This window comes from Phyllostomus hastatus, unplaced genomic scaffold (assembly GCF_019186645.2).
Source record: "Phyllostomus hastatus isolate PE091 unplaced genomic scaffold, TTU_PhHast_1.1 phas_scaffold_12, whole genome shotgun sequence".
Lineage (NCBI taxonomy): Eukaryota > Metazoa > Chordata > Mammalia > Chiroptera > Phyllostomidae > Phyllostomus > Phyllostomus hastatus.
This window is the reverse complement of record NW_025334007.1, coordinates 15,265,516-15,281,766: the sequence shown is the minus strand read 5'-3', so window position 1 is coordinate 15,281,766 and position 16,251 is coordinate 15,265,516. Positions and strand designations below refer to the sequence as shown.

The following is a 16,251-nucleotide window of genomic DNA, read 5'->3' as shown; positions in this document are numbered from 1 at the left end:
TCATTTAAAAATCTGGCCACAGGATGGTATACTATAACCATATGGAGCCAATTCTTTTAGGAATACAAAACATAAAGAGAGCTTTAAAAATATTTCAAAAAAGCACATAAATACCAATTATACCCTGGCTTTGCCAAAAATAAGTTTTGGTATAAGGTAAATCAGAACATACCAATGTAGGTGACTGCTTTCCATTGCGTCCAACAAAAGGGGTGGGAGAAGCTGGGTTTCTATAAATAAAATCAAAATTCAAATTTCTCTTAAAATAGCCCACAAGACAAAGTATAATTACGTAGTTCACATACACAACAATTAATAGATGTGTTCATTTGTTTCATGCAGTGACTCAAGAACAGTACAAAACAAGGATTTGTTTGGATCAGGAAACAAAGGCACAATTGAACTTGCTATCCCATAAGTAAAAGAGAGAATGTATTCTAGAAAGAAAAGATGACAGAGTAATTCATCATCGGAAGGATATTTCCTGTTTTACTAAGAGACCTAGCAACCCATCAAATTGCACTGAAAAGATGATGTATTACAGAATTGTATGCCTGAAATCTCTATGATTTCATTAACCAATGTCACCCCAATAAATTCAATAACAATTTTAAAAACTAGAAAGCACAGGAGGGAGGGGGTGACAATGCTATTCAACTACTAAATGAAATACTGGTCATAAAAAAAGACAAACTCAGAAAATTGTCAAAATGTCATTTTGGTCTTTATTTTTATAAGACATGTAGCAAGTTTTCATAAATCGGTTTTACATGTGCTACTTTTGTAACATCAAAAGAAATACAATACATTTTTCATAAACTCCTCATCACCGCAAGTTCACTTTCAAATACGTGGTAAGTACAAGGGTAGAACACTGTGTTTCCATATACTGACCAGTGCAACACTGATAGTTACAAGTAAAGTATCTGTGAGGCTTGAAAATGAAGATTTACTAGAAAAAGCAAATTTCCTGCCAGTTGCTAAAAAAATAACTTTAATTTGAAAATTACATGTTTTACATGCAAGTAGAACTTTAAATCCTATGTCCACTGAAAATAAATGACAATTTAATAATTTTGAAAAAACTGCCAAGAAACAAAAATATAAGAAAAAATAGTATGTCTTTTAAAACTGCCGAATAAAAACAAATGTTCGTTTCTCGCTTTATCATCAATATTGGCACTGTGTATTCCGTATGTATATAAGTCAGTTTCTGTGCATAAAAATCCCAGTAAGATTTAGTGATTTGGGTCATTTCATGTTTAACTAAAGAACTCCTAACTTCTAGATTTTACAAACTGCCCTCCTGCGTCTGTGTTTCAGTACGAAACACAAGTTTATTTCTTTACATCAGTGGCAACTGGTTAATAGGCATGTTAAGATACTTTTTAGAAAGTTTTGTAAATATTGTCATTTAAAAAAATCCTGTACAGGGTCACAATACTGCCAGAATCTAAGTGCACCTACACATTCCTCAGTCTTTTGATGTCAGTCATTTATCACAAAAACTAACTCGAAGGAGTTCAATAAGACACACCATGTAGGTAATTTGGGGTTTAAAAACCCATGGCTCCAGGCAACAACAATTACAGTTAACAAACATATGCACCCACAAAGAGACTTATAGTCCTAAAATTTTCAGACTCAATTCACTGAAGAAAACGTTCCAGGCTAAAGACGTTTCTGCACACTGACAATACTTATCAGACATCAGCTAGGCCACAAGTGAAGGGAAGTGATGTCTCCCAAAGGTACAGGGTAGCAGCTGAGTTTGAGATGGCACACCCTCATACACTCTGCGTGGAAAACACGAAGGCATTTACAGAGAACTAAATTATGCACTGACAGATGTGGAGGGTTTCTCTCTGCACTCTCATCAACAGTGATATCGGTCCCTAGTAATAAAAAAGCAAAAAGCAGTTTCCTAAACACAACCAAAAATGAAGGTTCTACCTAGCAGAGCGCACACAACGGGGTCAGAGAGGTACCCGGAGCGCGTCAGCAACTGTCTCCTGGCATTAAAAGCATGCACATATCTGGCATGACGGATGTTTTACAATTTCACATCAACTGTGACTAGAATGAAGTGAGCCATTTCAGTGACGAACAGCAAATGCACTCTGGTCCTTCATGGCAGGAAGTATCGAGTTCAATGTTCTACGCAAAGTAGGCGCTTAAAGCATGCTGGTAAATGACAGACCTAATACTCAAGAAACCTGCTGATTATACGTAACACTTACTGAGTGTACCCAACAGATGTTTAAGAACATAACTTAAACACCTAATAAAGGTACACGGGACATGACTTAAAATAGTTCATAGTTACTGTACTTCCCTAAAGAAAACTTGTAAACATCTCATGGATATCTAGTTAACGGTAGAATATTTAAAATTGGCCAAAAAAACCCAAAACAAAACAATGTCCAGAAAACATTTGGCCCTTCAGCACCCAAAGCTCCCAAAATATGTGAAAACGGCTTTGCTAGAGAGATTTCAGTAGTCTGAAAAATTTCATACCTGAGTGGCTTAAATAAGTTCTCTCCTAAATTTTAAATAAGTGCAAGGAGCTTCTACACTCAGGAATTGCATAAGTTATCTTTCCTCAAAGTAAAAACATTGAATGATAGAGAGGTAGCATAACTTACTAAATTAACTTTAAAAAAGAAAAAAAGCAACATTCTTTTCAATAGTGTTAACAGAACTACTATAAGTATTTAAAATCTTCCGATCCAGGCTTTCTTCTAACTGGTTTGAGGCATCTCATTATTCTTGCCCCGTTTTCTACTATAAGGATACTGATGAGTCCAGGCACCCTTTGGCCCTGTGGCATCTATGGCAACATCAATGAGAGAATCCGGTGTCATCCATCTCAGCAAAGTGAGAAAGAGAAAGTTAAATACAGCCAACAAAGCAAAAATGTAGCCCGTTACTGGGCCACAACGAGAGATGAGTCTTTCCAGCCGCTTGTCCATTGGTAGCACAGTTTCTCCTGCCACGCGGTTGTACACCTGGTGGGAGAGAGACGGAGAATGAGTGCTCTGATCCACAATAAAGAACGGGCAGGACGATTTTAGAGATGTAAACAGAAGTCGCTTGCTATTCATTGTTGTTGTTATAGGAATTATGCAGTTAATGACATTCATTACGGTTAATTATTGCCTTCGGATTCAACACTCATGGAGTGCTTATTCTGGACCAAATACTGGGCTAGAAGCCATGTGATCCCAAGAGGAACATGCCAAGGCTCCTGTCTCCTAGGGGAATCACCATGAATCTTAAGCCAACTATGAGAATTCTAAAGACCTGACAGGGTGGAACTGCTCTTCAGGTCACCTCTCTGGAGGCCGCATTTACTTCAGCAGTGACTCCCTAAAGCAGGGCTGGCCTTCTAAGATTCCTTGGCTCGGCTGAAAAGCTCTGCCTGCTGTCTGGTGGACGTCAGCCAGAATCAGTGACACTCTAGTGGGTTTCTCTCTGGGTACAGAGCGGCTCTTCTTCCCCACAGCCACATGAGGCCGTGCTGCTGAGCACAGATGGTGAGAACATACAGAAACGTTTCATGGGTTCCACACGAAAGCAAGGGCAAAGAGATGGGGCAATCTTGGTACATGGTATAGGTCAAATACTGGCAAACAAAGTTTAGTGCTGAGAATTGGTAGTCGGTGGCTTGTTTTTCAAAGTACTCGTAAGCACTAAACTCACAAATAGTTTGAAAAAACCAAGGTCTGAAAACATACTTATTTTGAACACATCAAATGGGCCAGCATTGATTTTTCAATTGCACTTAAGCATTACATGTGCCCATTCTCATGTATAAGATCTGTAAACAATGTCTTTTTGAACTCAAGAGAATTACCACGTGCAGTACAAATTCTGCAGGCCAATGGCCTTTGAAAGATACAGGATATTTTCATCTAGCTCTTTGAGGACACTTGGAATACTATTTAATCACAATTATGTTGAGAATTATGCTGGGGCTGGTGAATGACAATTGTTCAATTTTCTAAAAAGTACTGTTACACTAAGGGAAAAACGTGGAGAAGAATCAAAATGTCCTGTGCGGACCAGGCAGGACCAAAAGAGCCACTGCAAACTGACCTGTTAAGTCCGCCTTTATTTCTAGGTCCATTAATGTATGGTCTTAAGAGACAAAGTCATTTACTACTGTGAAGAGAATGATAGGTGTGACAACCCATTTCACACAAGGATTAACTTTTTTTTTGAAATGCATACTATAAATTACCATAAAGTATAAAACAGGAAAAAATGCAGATGTTTTACTATTACTTTAAGCAGAGCTAAATGAAAATTTGCAGTTAAAAAAAAATCCTAATTCGCTCCTTTAACATATGCTGACATACTGTCACCAGAGTTCTTTGACCCAAACTTAATATCCAGAGTAGCTCAGACTTCCAAGGTTCACATGATGCCAATCAAAAAGGTGCAGGAACAACTTATAGAGATACGGTTATCAAGCAGATCGAGTATCACTAAAAAAAAAAAAAAAAAGGAAAAGAAAACCTGTCTAACCAAATAACCCTGCCAACCATTCTACTAAGGGTCATATTAGAACCTAGGGAGTGGTTGCAGGGCAGGAGGGCAGGAAGATGGAATGAACAGCTCCTGAAAAGGCTTCCTTGGTGATTCTGACATGTACTCCCAGCAGGTAATCAGTGCTACACTCCAATTTCCAAAGGAAAGGGGTAGTTATTTCATATGGGTGGAGATATTGCAAGACTTCTAGAAGGTGAGAGTGTCTCAAAGACACTTCAGTCAAAACTCTCGACTCAAATATCTCCTATTTCAATGGACAAGAGATAAGAGTTTCTCTGGAGTTATATTCAAATATGAGTTCATCTTATGTATGAGACTTGAGAATTGAAACCAAATAAGAGAGCTTTCCAGTAAAGAGCTACTCTGCTCACTAAGCTACTCCACCTTGCTCTCTATTTCCGGCTGGAAACTAGCTAGCTGCTCCACTGCCTACAGTGAGAGCACAAAGCAGAGTCTAAACTTCTCCACACTCCCAACTGAATGACCTTCTGGTTCATAATTTCTATATACTAAGAAGTAGGGTGTTTCCATCCAGTGTGTTAAGTGGTGATAAGAGGCATGAAGCAAATGAAGTAACGAGATTAAACAAACGACAAAACTGAGGAGAATAAATGAAGTCCCTAACTTGAAACCAGGAAGCATTTCCCACACTCATACTCTCCCACTTAAGGGTATTAATCTATGCCTGTATCTGTCTTTTCGGAAATTCTCTAGTGCTGCTTTTTATCTGCAATCATACTTACAACATCTGTCACATGCATTTTGAATTCTAACTTACTATGTTCTCAATCAGCCTAAAGATGTGCAAATCCTTTTCCAGTAGAAAACCATAGTACTTAGCAGAGGAGATGCAAGAGTTTTAGAAAATAGTCTGAATTAAGTATTTACAAGAAGAGTTGCTGCAATCAGACTAAAGAAAAACCACACATCTTCTAATAGACCTATAGACTTTAGAATTATAAACTGCCTCAAGAAAATGTCTCGCAATAGGCTGAATATTAGTTCTGCCTCTAATAGCTGTGACTTCTAGAAAATTCTGTAACTTCTTTATGCCCAGTTTAATGAAAGGAGTAGACTGCATTACTGCTCCTTTCAGGTGTCAAATGCAATGAGTTGACGAAAAAGGTAAGGTCTAGCACATACCAACAGTACGCAGTTCACTTCTTTTCATTTGGAAGTGGCTTCGTTAACTTAAGCAATAGAACAGAAATGCTAAGCATGTATAAGAAAAAGCCAATGTGGGCATGAAACATCAGGAATTCAGACCCAATCTTCAAATACCCTTTTCGTGGCAGGTGACATACTTTTTCAGTTCTCTCCGCAACATCCCTCCAGGTGTAGAAAGTCTTTACTATGTTATGGATTTTTTCTGGAGCCGGCAAAGCTCCGGACTTCAGTTGAGAAATAGCTTTTTCCAATCCCTCGCACAAAGATTTTACAGAAGGCTCACATAAAATAATCAGATTTTCTGGAAGAACTTCAGGAATTCCACCAACCCTGGTACTTACAACCTTAAAAAGAAAAAAAAAAACATACAGTCTAGTGTATAATTCATGTCTCAGGAAAATAAGCAAACCCAACTTAAAAAATCACTACAGAACATGTCTGGTTAGTTTTCAAAATACATATATAAAAACCCCAACGATGCACGCCCTCAAAGCTTTTTACCTGTAAACCACAACTGGCTGCTTCCACAATTGCCATGCAGAATGCTTCAGTAAGGGAAGTATTGAGAAAAATATGTCCTTGAACTAAGACATTTCTAACATCCTTGTGTTCTAAGGCTCCCAAGAGACGCACTCTGATTTTTGAAATGAGAGAAGAAAGAGGACAGTGAAAATCACACTACAAAAGGAATGTAATTTATAAGCCAAGTGTGTTATTCATATTATACAGGGTCCGGCACAAATAACAGCCCTCTTTTAATTATAAAATCTTTTATTACAAAATCATCAGCATGTAATTCTGCATCATAACAATATCACACTCGAGCACACCATATGACATTTTAGCTGAAATGGGCAAATTAAAACTATCAATTATTACACCCATGTTATTACCCTACCAACCACACTCAAGCAGGCCTTACTTCTGCTGGACGCTATACTTAGATTCTTACTGGTTCTAATGCTTTTCTCCTCAAAAGATTAATATTGCCAAACTCTGACCTAAAAGAAGCAGTCTTATTAATAAGCTGTTTGGTTAAAACTCATACAGCTAACATAGTTCTAACTTTTACCACATATCCAATTTCGTCATTTCTAAAATGAGTTTGCATTTAATGAAAACAGTAATACACTTTGATGAGTAAATGTTAGTGTCATTTCTAAATAGGAGAAAGCCCCCTTTAAACTGACAGGCACAACCCTTGCATGTTATCTAAGTTACTGAGGAAATGTTCAAATCTGTATGTGCAGAGGAATTAGCATCATTTGGGCCATGCTATTTAAATCACAACTCAGTATGGCTTCAAAATCTACAAACATTTCCAATTGAACTAGCTGGGTTTTTGTACCTTCCAGAGTGCCTCCAATCACTGCCCCATAAAGTCAAGTGATAGTGGGCTAATGAAAAAAGTGAAATTGTGAATTTAGCTAGCGTTTGCAATTTTATATAAACTTCAAAAAATAGGCCTTGCATTACATTTCTACACCAAATATATGTAGGGGAAGCAGCTCACTTAATGTAGGCATGTGGCAAAAACCGCATCTAGGTAATTGATATTTTCTCACCCAAGACGACATGGAATCCATCAATACCTGTCATGTAGCTGGTATCTTTCCCGTACTTCTTCCAAAATTATTCTCTTTGGTCCCTCTCCTCCAATGATGAAATTTAAATCGTGGTATTTTTGACAGAGTTCAGGTATTATACCACTAAGCAAATCGGTTCCTGTAAATAGAAAATAAAGCTAAATGTTAGAGATATTTATATTTAACCTTTAAAAAAATCATCAGAGCTAAGATTCCACCCACTTTGAAAAGTATTAGCTATGCTCTCCTAGTAGAGAAATGAATTCTCTGAAACCTTTCCTGGGACAGAATATTCACAAACTGCCAGGGGTCCTCCAAGAGTTGCAGGTCTTGAAGGTACACACACTGACACCCATTGTTACCTTCCAGACACCCAATATGTGTACTATTCTGCTTCATTTCAGCATAATGTTCTTTAAGTCATTCACCTGTGTTTACATGTTGGCCACTTCTAGAAAAGGTATCTGAGGTAGCTAACATTTGAGTTCAAGTTTTCTGCAGAGCAGGACAGCTGACTGGAAATCTAGATCTTGTTCTGGCATTTTAACAGTCAAGCTCTTTTTCATGGGAGTTTCCTGATAAAGGATATTGAGACCTGTGTACCTACAGTACAAGGTCTCTTTCAGCTATAAAGTTCTACTACCCTATGATTCCACTTCCTGCCACAGGAAAGGGCTGAGCAACATTAAGTATATGTGCCATCTCCACTTTGCATAGAAAGCAATTTATACAAAGGATTCTGCAGTGGATACTATGGTATCAGCAAAATACCATGTCCATCCAAGCCCACTCCAGCCCACTTCCCTAAAGGAGAGTAAATGAGGGTAATGGTACCATCAGCCAGACCATTATATTCCATAGAAGAGTGCATCTTTGTTCCTTTTTTTCTAATGGAACACTTTCCTTATAATATGTAAATACAACCTCAGGTAATGTGAAGCAATAAATCATGTCCTACTAGTCTGAATGTGGCTATCCAAAGTGACAGCAATGTTGACACTATTTGAGAAGTTAACTAACTTAACAATTATAAACTATAAAGTAAAAAGGCAAAACAACCCAGCTAGTTTATTGGGAAATACACACACACACGAGAATCATACTATCAATCTACCCAAGTATGGGCAGATCAGTTATAAACAAGATGGTGGGAGATATAATATACACAGGTTGTTTTTATTAAATAATTGAAAATAGGATTTAAGTGAACTCTGCTTGTATTTTCAACATGATTGCATTAGCAAATGTAAAGTCACGTGTGTCTTTTCTGAATTATGAAGGCTTCTCATTAAAATCTTATCTTCTTTCAAGTCCATTACCAAATCTATCAATTGGGTAAAAGTCTTAATGACTTTTAACATTTATCGTCCTATAACTTTCATTTTCTTTCCCCTCTCTCCCTTAAAATACAAAGGTTAAGAACCCATTCTTCAAATGAAAACATACAGAGCAATAAGCATAATTGCTGATAATAGCTAACGTTTCCTAGTGCTTACTATGTCAGGCAATATACTTTATATACAGTATGTCATTTAATCCTGACAGGTACCTTATATGAAATGGAACTGATTTTGTCAATTATCTATGAAATTATTCTAAAAATAAAGGGTTTTCCCCTACAATAAAAATGTGCTAGTGTCTGTAAGAAGAGTCTAACACAATGGAACATACAAAAAGACCTCCACTCTCCAGTCACCCAAAATGGACAAGGAAAATTCCTGATTTGTACTGCTTTGAAAGTTAAGCCTAACAATATATTTTTTAACGATTTTATTTATTTCATTTTAGAGAGGGAAGGGAGGGAGGAGAGAGAGAGAGAAACATCAGTGTGCAGTTGCTGGGGGCCATGGCCTGCAACCCAGGCATGTGCCCTGACTGGGAGTCAAACCTGCGACACTGGTTCGCAGCCCACACTCAATCCACTGAGCTACGCCAGCCAGGGCAAGCCTAACAGTATTTTAAAGAATCTTCTGAATCTATAACTAAGATAATGGTGGCTGAGCTGGGGGTGGAGGAACAGGAGACCTTTCCTCAGGAAGAGCTGAACCCGTGCTTGTCATCTCTGTTACTGGGTAAACTGAGCAATTATTTACCCTCCCTGAGACTCAGTTTCTTTGCCAACAGCAACACGTACCCTATAGTTGTTGGGAGAGTCAAGTGAAGCAGTGAGCCATGCACGGGCTTTATCAACTGCAGGACACACATCACTACTACACCAAGAAGTGTGGCGTGCCTGCCCATTCCCAGGAGCACTGTGAAACCCTAACTGCGCAAAAAGGGGCAAGCCATCCAGGAAAACTGGGTGATAAGAATTTCGATTTACCCTGTCCCTTACTCAATACATTCCAGTGGGCCTTTGATATCTGGTCCAAATGAACACCTGAGGAAATTAATTTGTTAATCATCAATGGACCATTAATACAACTACTCATTTGGGGGCTACAGATGTGGCCATTCCTTATCAGAATGTTATTTTTTGCATGATGCCTGGCATATGGAGAAGGTTCAGTAAGTATTTGTTAAATTATCGAATTGAGAACAAGAAAGGCTGTAACTTCACCCTGCTGGTGGCTAGTTCAGCTGGTTAAGATACCGTAATTAGTGAGGTATAGGTAACATGTTTAATTATTGTACAGACAGTTAATTTTACTCTGATCCTTGACCACCCAGGCATCATCCTTTCTTAGCTAGCTATCCCACAAAGGTATACTATTCGATTAAAAAACATTTTAAACACATTTTCTTAGTTACAACAAACACATCAGCAATATCCTGAGGAATTCAGAATACAGAATGCTGGTCCATGACATCTTCTCGATCAGAGAATGACAAGCATGTCATTGCCTTCACCTCATAAAACACAGTTCAATAACACTTTTCTCACCAACCTCTGCTTAAGAGCCTGATCACCCACAGCTCTCCATTACAATGGCTAAAGCAGATCTGGGGCCACTCGCTAGTGCACGGACTGCTACACTTCAAACCCTGCTGCTACACTTCACACTTACCAAGAAATCAGCTGTGTTGTCTACAAATCTGTTTGATAGCTGCTGCACTTGTTACTATGCTGGGTAATTTAATTAAAAAGCACAGAAACTGGCAAGATGAGTTTCTCTGAAACTAAGCTGAACCATTGGAAGAATTCAATAAAGTCACAGAAAAAAGCCCATCAGTTAGAGGGTATCCTACACCATTGTATAAAACCACAAACAAACGAAAATCCAGAAGCATGCTACTTCGTATGGCTTTAGGTTCCTACTGCACTTAAAACAACCAAACTGGCAAATGTAAGTGATGCTTTGTGAAGGTAACTGTGCAGGAAAGATGATGCAGCTCAAGTCAGTGGACCAGTACTCTTGCTTGCAGGCTTACATCAAACTATTGGCAAATTTGGTGCACATTAATAATATTTTGAGTTGAATTTAGCCTTGACCAGGTAGCTCAGGTGGTTGGAGCATCATCCCATACACCAAAAGGCTGCAGGTTTGATCCCCAGTCAGGGCACATACCTGGGTTGTGGGTTCCACCCCCACCATCGGGACACATACAGGAGGCAATTGATTGATATTTCTCTCTCACATCGATATTTCTCTCTCTCCTTTCCTCTCTAAAATCAATAAACATATCCTTGGGTGATGATTAAATAATTTTGAGTTGAATTCAAATATTTAAGGGGAGGTTATATATTATCATTTTAATGATTCCTTAGTTTAATTCTGATTACTAGATAGGATTTCAAAGCGCATCCAGAACATTTGTTTGAATTAACCACACTGTTTCTAGATTTAGTAAATGAGGGTCTCTGAATTCTACTGCAGTGTCCACAGAGCTGCAGAGGCACTAAAAAAGTCCTCCCCAATGACAACAAACACTCATCAAGTACGAACTGGGATAAGTACTTTAGAGAATCCATCACTGAACCCTCACAAGATCCCCATTCTTGCCCGAATGACACAAATGGAAAAAAAAAAAAAAAAAAGAGCGAGACCCAGAGATATTACGTAGCTTATCTTCCATCATTCAATGGGACAGAGCGAGCCCCTTCCTTCATCACTTACCTGCCAATATGTTACTAATTGTCTTAGCTATGATAAAATGAAATATGCAAGCCACAAAACAGTAATGTGCAGAACAAGCTCAAAGATTTTGAGTATATGCATTAAAAAGACAGGAAAGCTATAAAATATTTACTCGTCATCCCTGAATAGTACAGTAACAGCTGATTTTAGTTTTTACCTGTGTGCTTTCCTTTCCAAAATATCTGCAAAAAAAAGGCATTACTTTTGCAATTAGAAATTGGTGGTGGGCTTGCCCTGTACTTCTTACCAGATGCACAGGGCTATTTTAACTTTTAAAAAGACCCGACTTGTTAAAGGGCATCAGGTTGGTTTTATTTTTAAGTAGCCATTAAAACATCAAAGGTTGAGGGGGGCAGCATTCACCACTGCTCCAAAAATGTCTTTTTGAACGTATAAAACAATATTTGACCTTTCTTTGCTATATTTAATGCCGAAGTAGTCATAAAGGCACAAAACAGCCCTGGCTGGAGTGGCTCAGTGGACTGAGTGCCAGCCTGAAAACCAAAGGGTCACGGGTTCGATTCCCAGTCAGGGCACATGCCTGGGTTGCGGGCCAGGTCCCCAGTAGGGGGCACATGAGAAACAACCACACACTGATGTTTCTCTCCCTTTTTCTCCCTCCCTTCCCCTTTCTCTCAAAATAAATAAATAAAATCTTTTAAAAAACTCATAAAACAAACTAAAAAGTCAAATAATTCTTATATACAAGTATTCTACAATACAACTTTCTACAAAACGTCTGTGCAGTGCAATTGTAGCTAACGTTTCATTACCTTTTCTGTAAACAAGTCTGCTGACAATAACAATAGTGATTATACTATCATGCCTTCTAAATGGGTCTGGAGTGAAGTCAGTAGGATCTACAGCATTAGGAATGACGGACACTATTTCAGGATTCAGTGTTGCTCTTAGCACAGTGTTTTCCTTACTAGTATAAGAGACACAAATTATGTGGTTTGTGTCACAAAGAGATACAGTTAGAAGCTTGTTTGTAAGCACCGAGCTGACATCAGCAAATCCAAAAAGGGAGTGGTCCGTGAAGACTGTACGGAGCCCCATTGTCTTGGCGTGGAAGAGAGCATCATGGGCCATGGCAGAAAAGGAACTATGTGAGTGGATTATCGTGACTCTCTCCCGAACAAATATGTACCTGAGCAATGGCAGACTGTGAAAGAGGGTCGTGGCTGTAGATTGGTTGTACATAACTCTTAGGGGCAAGTAATAGACTTTGAGGCCTTTAGTGAGGTAACGGATGCCTTTTCGATTTCCATAAGCATGGGTGACAATTATGACTTTGTGTCCTCTTTCAATCAGGCACTGAGAGAGCTGGTAAATGTGGCTTTCCACGCCGCCCATATTCGGGTAGAAAAAGTCTGACACCATGCATATATTATGGGCCCCAGTTGTACATGTGACAGTATTTTCAGGGCTAACGTGGTAGAGCGCAGTTGAGGGATCGTGGCCAGGGTCGTGCTCGCCTCCTCCTTGATAGGCCATGCTGAGACAGCTTAGGCATTAGTCCTTAGAGCAACTGAGTTAAGGTATGTGTCGTGTAGTACCTGAAAAGAGAGTAAAGGAAGATCTCAGCTCAGAGCAAACAGATTCCATATTCCAAATCCAGGTATGAACAGTTTTAACATTAAGGCAAATTTGTTAGCTTTCCCCCTAGAAATAAAGCAAAGCTTACCACGAATGTACTAATTTGACATTTACTTGCTTAGCACTTACTATGTGCCATACACAACCACATTCTGCCATGTCCTTATATCTTCATTTTGCTCTCAAAAACATGCTACACATAATTGTAAAAAATACCATAGTATATAATAATTTGCCATTCCAACTGGTTTGCCATTGAAACGAGTTCATTCCAACAATTACACATGAGGGCTCTTTAAAGAAAGTGTGGCAACCTCACTGGAGAACTTAGCCACTGATTCAATGACGACCATAAAGTTCCGCTAGTATTATCTTTGTGGTTCCCACCAAAATACACCTGGACCTGGAGCTGTCTTTTGGAGCGCTGCTTTTCCAAGTGCCACAAACGCTGCACGCGCCCACATTTTCTCCTTCCTCATTCAAGGATGGTGCTCACCAAACTGCTCCCTTCATTTTCTTAACATGCCTTTCAGTCACGTGCACCTGTGTGCCATCAGTGCCCGTCCTTTCGGTCTGGGGTCTGAAGATAAAGACTAAACTAGCGATGGGGGCTGAAGCCGGGGCCATGTTCTACATCTAAAGTAGGAATTGCTTATCTCAGGGGGCTCCTAGCTTCTTAACCGTGCCAATGCCCACTCAGTATTCAGTACGACTTCAGACGTTTGAAGCTCAAGCGTCTTGGAAACCTTCGGAAAGTCCTCCTCAGCTTTACAAATGAGGCTTCCCTGCCCCCAGAAACCCCAGCACGCAATGGGAAGCCATCCTAAAGCCATCTCCGTTTCCAGTGGATCCTGCAAACTCGGAGAACTCAAGTGTTAACTGCAGGTGTGAAGTGTTGCCTGCCTAGCGTCTCCAACAAATTCATCTACATTTTAAACAGATTCTCAGAAATCCTCTATAAGTGCTTGTCGCCCCGCATTTACTGCCTCAGATTCAATATGATCAAATACTGAGGTTCTTCAACTTTGTATTTAAGTGGCTTCCCTAACAGATTAACCGTGCTTTGCCAATTAGGCTTGAATTTCCAGTTCTAGCCTATTTCAAACGATAGACGACGGTGAAACCAGTAACGAGCCAAATGAGATCAGAGTTTTTCATCACCCTGCACCGTTCCGTGGAGCCTGCCTACTTCCATCAGTTTAGCACACCTATCATCTTCACGTTGTAAAAGCCCAAAGAGCGGTACAATCAGAAAATCTTCGATTTTAAAGCTAAACGAGAAGCTAGATCTAGCCAACGCTTCTTACTCTACAAATGAAAACCCAGACAAGCGGAGCGACTTGTCCAAGGTCCTCACCCGGCCACTTAAGGGACAAACGCGAGGCAGCAGCGAATTCCGACCCGGTCAGGGAAGCCCCGGGCAGTCCTTAGCGGCGGAGGTTCCTGAGGAGCCCGAAGGAGCCGTGACGGGGGAGAACGTGGTCCGGGGAGCGTGCTCCCACCCACCAGGTCCCCGGGCGCCGTCCGGGTTTCACTCACTGAGAGGACGCCGAGGAGCGCCGGCGCCAAAAAGGGGACGACCCCGCTGTGGGGAGTCTGCCCCGGCGCATCCTCAGCCCTACTCGAGTCTCCAGACACCCTCGACCCCGACTTCTCAGCCTCAAGACGGGCCGGCTTCACTCCCTTCACAGCCGGCCAAGCTCCCAAGGGAACGGTCCAGTCCACCCCGGAAGCGCCTGACAGAGCCGGCACGGAGAGGTCAGACACGCACTTACCGGCGAGTCCTATGGCCGCCAGTGTCCGGACCTCCCGCGGCAGCGGCTGGAGTCCCACCCCGCTGCTCCCAAACACCAATCCGAGGCGCCCGCGCCCCAGCGCCGCGCCCCCGAAGCAGCCAATAACAAACAGGCACTGGAGTCACGTGCAAAATGGGCGCTCAGTCCCCACCCTTCAGCTTGGGTTGTAACAACCGTGTGCCTGCACGTGTCTGCACGATGTTACGGAAGAATTGTTGTCTCTGTATTGATAGTGTTAGTCTTCGGTTTAACCTTTTATATGAATTTCTAATATGTCGCGAATCTCAAAACCGGCCCTAGTGTCTCGTTACACAAGCAGCCCTCCAGGGTCCTTCGCTGGATGTGTAGACAGGATTCCCAGGGTGCCTCGCAGCGACCCTTAAGGGCTGCTGGGAGTTGTAGTCTGGTGGCCTGTGAAGGCGAACCCGAAATTAGAAAACCAGCTCCCAGAATGCACCGCAATTCTAAGCTTGACTCCTGAGAAACGGTTAGGAGGGTTCGAACCTTGGTTGCCTAGTTACAGCGTCTCTTTTCTGGAAGCCTGTTCTCTGTGGCTTCGGATGGTAATGGCGGGGTGTTAGTGGCAGTTATCTGTGCCACAGCAGAGCAGTACTGGTTCATACCACTCTGGTAGGGTTCCCTGATGTAGCAAATGAAAATGTACAAATAAATCAAATAAAAAATTAAAAAAAATTTAATTTCACATAAATTTCTTTATATAAGTATGTCCCAAATATGAGAGACTTTATAAAAATTTTTTTCATCGTTTATCTTAAAGTTTAACTGGGCATTTTGTGTTTTACCTTGCAACCGTACACCCTGGAGAAAAATAATTTGAAGTCTGACCTGAAATATCAACTCTCACTCAAACTCGTTCAACTGGCTATGGAGGTACTTGGCCAAGACGCTAATGCATCAGTGGGAGTGGTGGGATACACCCTTCCTTGTTGGTACTTGAAGTTCCCCAGCCCTGCCCTGCATACTTTCGGGAACGAATGCCTTCCTCGATCGACATCATCACCAGCATCTTTTCTAAGCCTGTAGAAACCTTATTCATCCCTGAAGATTTCAGCTCTTTTCTGACACTCTCTCCAATTTTTTAGAGAGAATTAAATCTTCCCCCTTCTGTATTTTGATAGTACTTTGGCCATTTGCTGGTATAGTATTTATCAGGTGATATTCAATTTGTTTGCCTGGCTGCTGTCTCCATTGCTCCTCAGCCTGATCCTTGAAGATTTGTCTTCTTGGAATCTCACATATGCTTCTTTCTGAAAACTGACAATTGTATTTGCTTGTTAAAAATCTGCCTTCCCAGCCAGAGAGTAAACTCAGGCAGGGACTGTTCCTAGTAATAGATACTGAAAAACTTTTCATTGTATTAATCAAGTTTTACATCCAATACCAGCACAGTCCCTGACACATATTATATACCTAATAAAATGTATTGAAAATATTTTGTAGAGTGTACCT

The 16,251-nt window shown here is 40.5% G+C and overlaps 1 protein-coding gene across 3 annotated transcripts; it reads right to left on the bottom strand.

Annotated features, from left to right (window-relative positions):
* Nucleotides 1–702: 702 nt before the first annotated feature.
* PIGA (phosphatidylinositol glycan anchor biosynthesis class A) lies at nucleotides 703–14,795 on the bottom strand. 3 transcript variants are annotated; one of them, XM_045855985.1, is made up of 6 exons: nucleotides 14,761–14,795; nucleotides 12,160–12,945; nucleotides 7,314–7,446; nucleotides 6,223–6,355; nucleotides 5,859–6,065; nucleotides 703–3,008 (listed from the first exon to the last, which is right to left on the bottom strand). In XM_045855985.1, exons 2-6 carry the CDS (start codon nucleotides 12,881–12,883, stop codon nucleotides 2,742–2,744), a joined length of 1,464 nt encoding a protein of 487 aa, XP_045711941.1. In that variant the 5' UTR covers nucleotides 12,884–12,945; nucleotides 14,761–14,795; the 3' UTR covers nucleotides 703–2,741. The 3 variants fall into 3 exon arrangements, with proteins under 3 accessions (XP_045711941.1, XP_045711940.1, XP_045711942.1); XM_045855984.1 differs by lacking the exon at nucleotides 14,761–14,795 and adding an exon at nucleotides 14,343–14,692; XM_045855986.1 differs by lacking the exon at nucleotides 14,761–14,795 and adding an exon at nucleotides 14,525–14,692.
* Between the last annotated feature and the right edge of the window lie 1,456 nt (nucleotides 14,796–16,251).

Bases quoted from the DNA above. Each gene is read 5' to 3' on its own strand.
- PIGA (XM_045855985.1), bottom strand. From the start codon at position 12,883: ATGGCCTATCAAGGAGGAGGCGAGCACGACCCTGGCCACGATCCCTCA. The intron at 6,066-6,222 runs GTAAAAAGCTTT...TTTCTTTTTAAG, and splicing joins CAGCCAGTTGTGGTTTACAG to GTTGTAAGTACCAGGGTTGG. The intron at 3,009-5,858 runs GTATGTCACCTG...CTCTCCCACCAG, and splicing joins TTGCGGAGAGAACTGAAAAA to GTGTACAACCGCGTGGCAGG.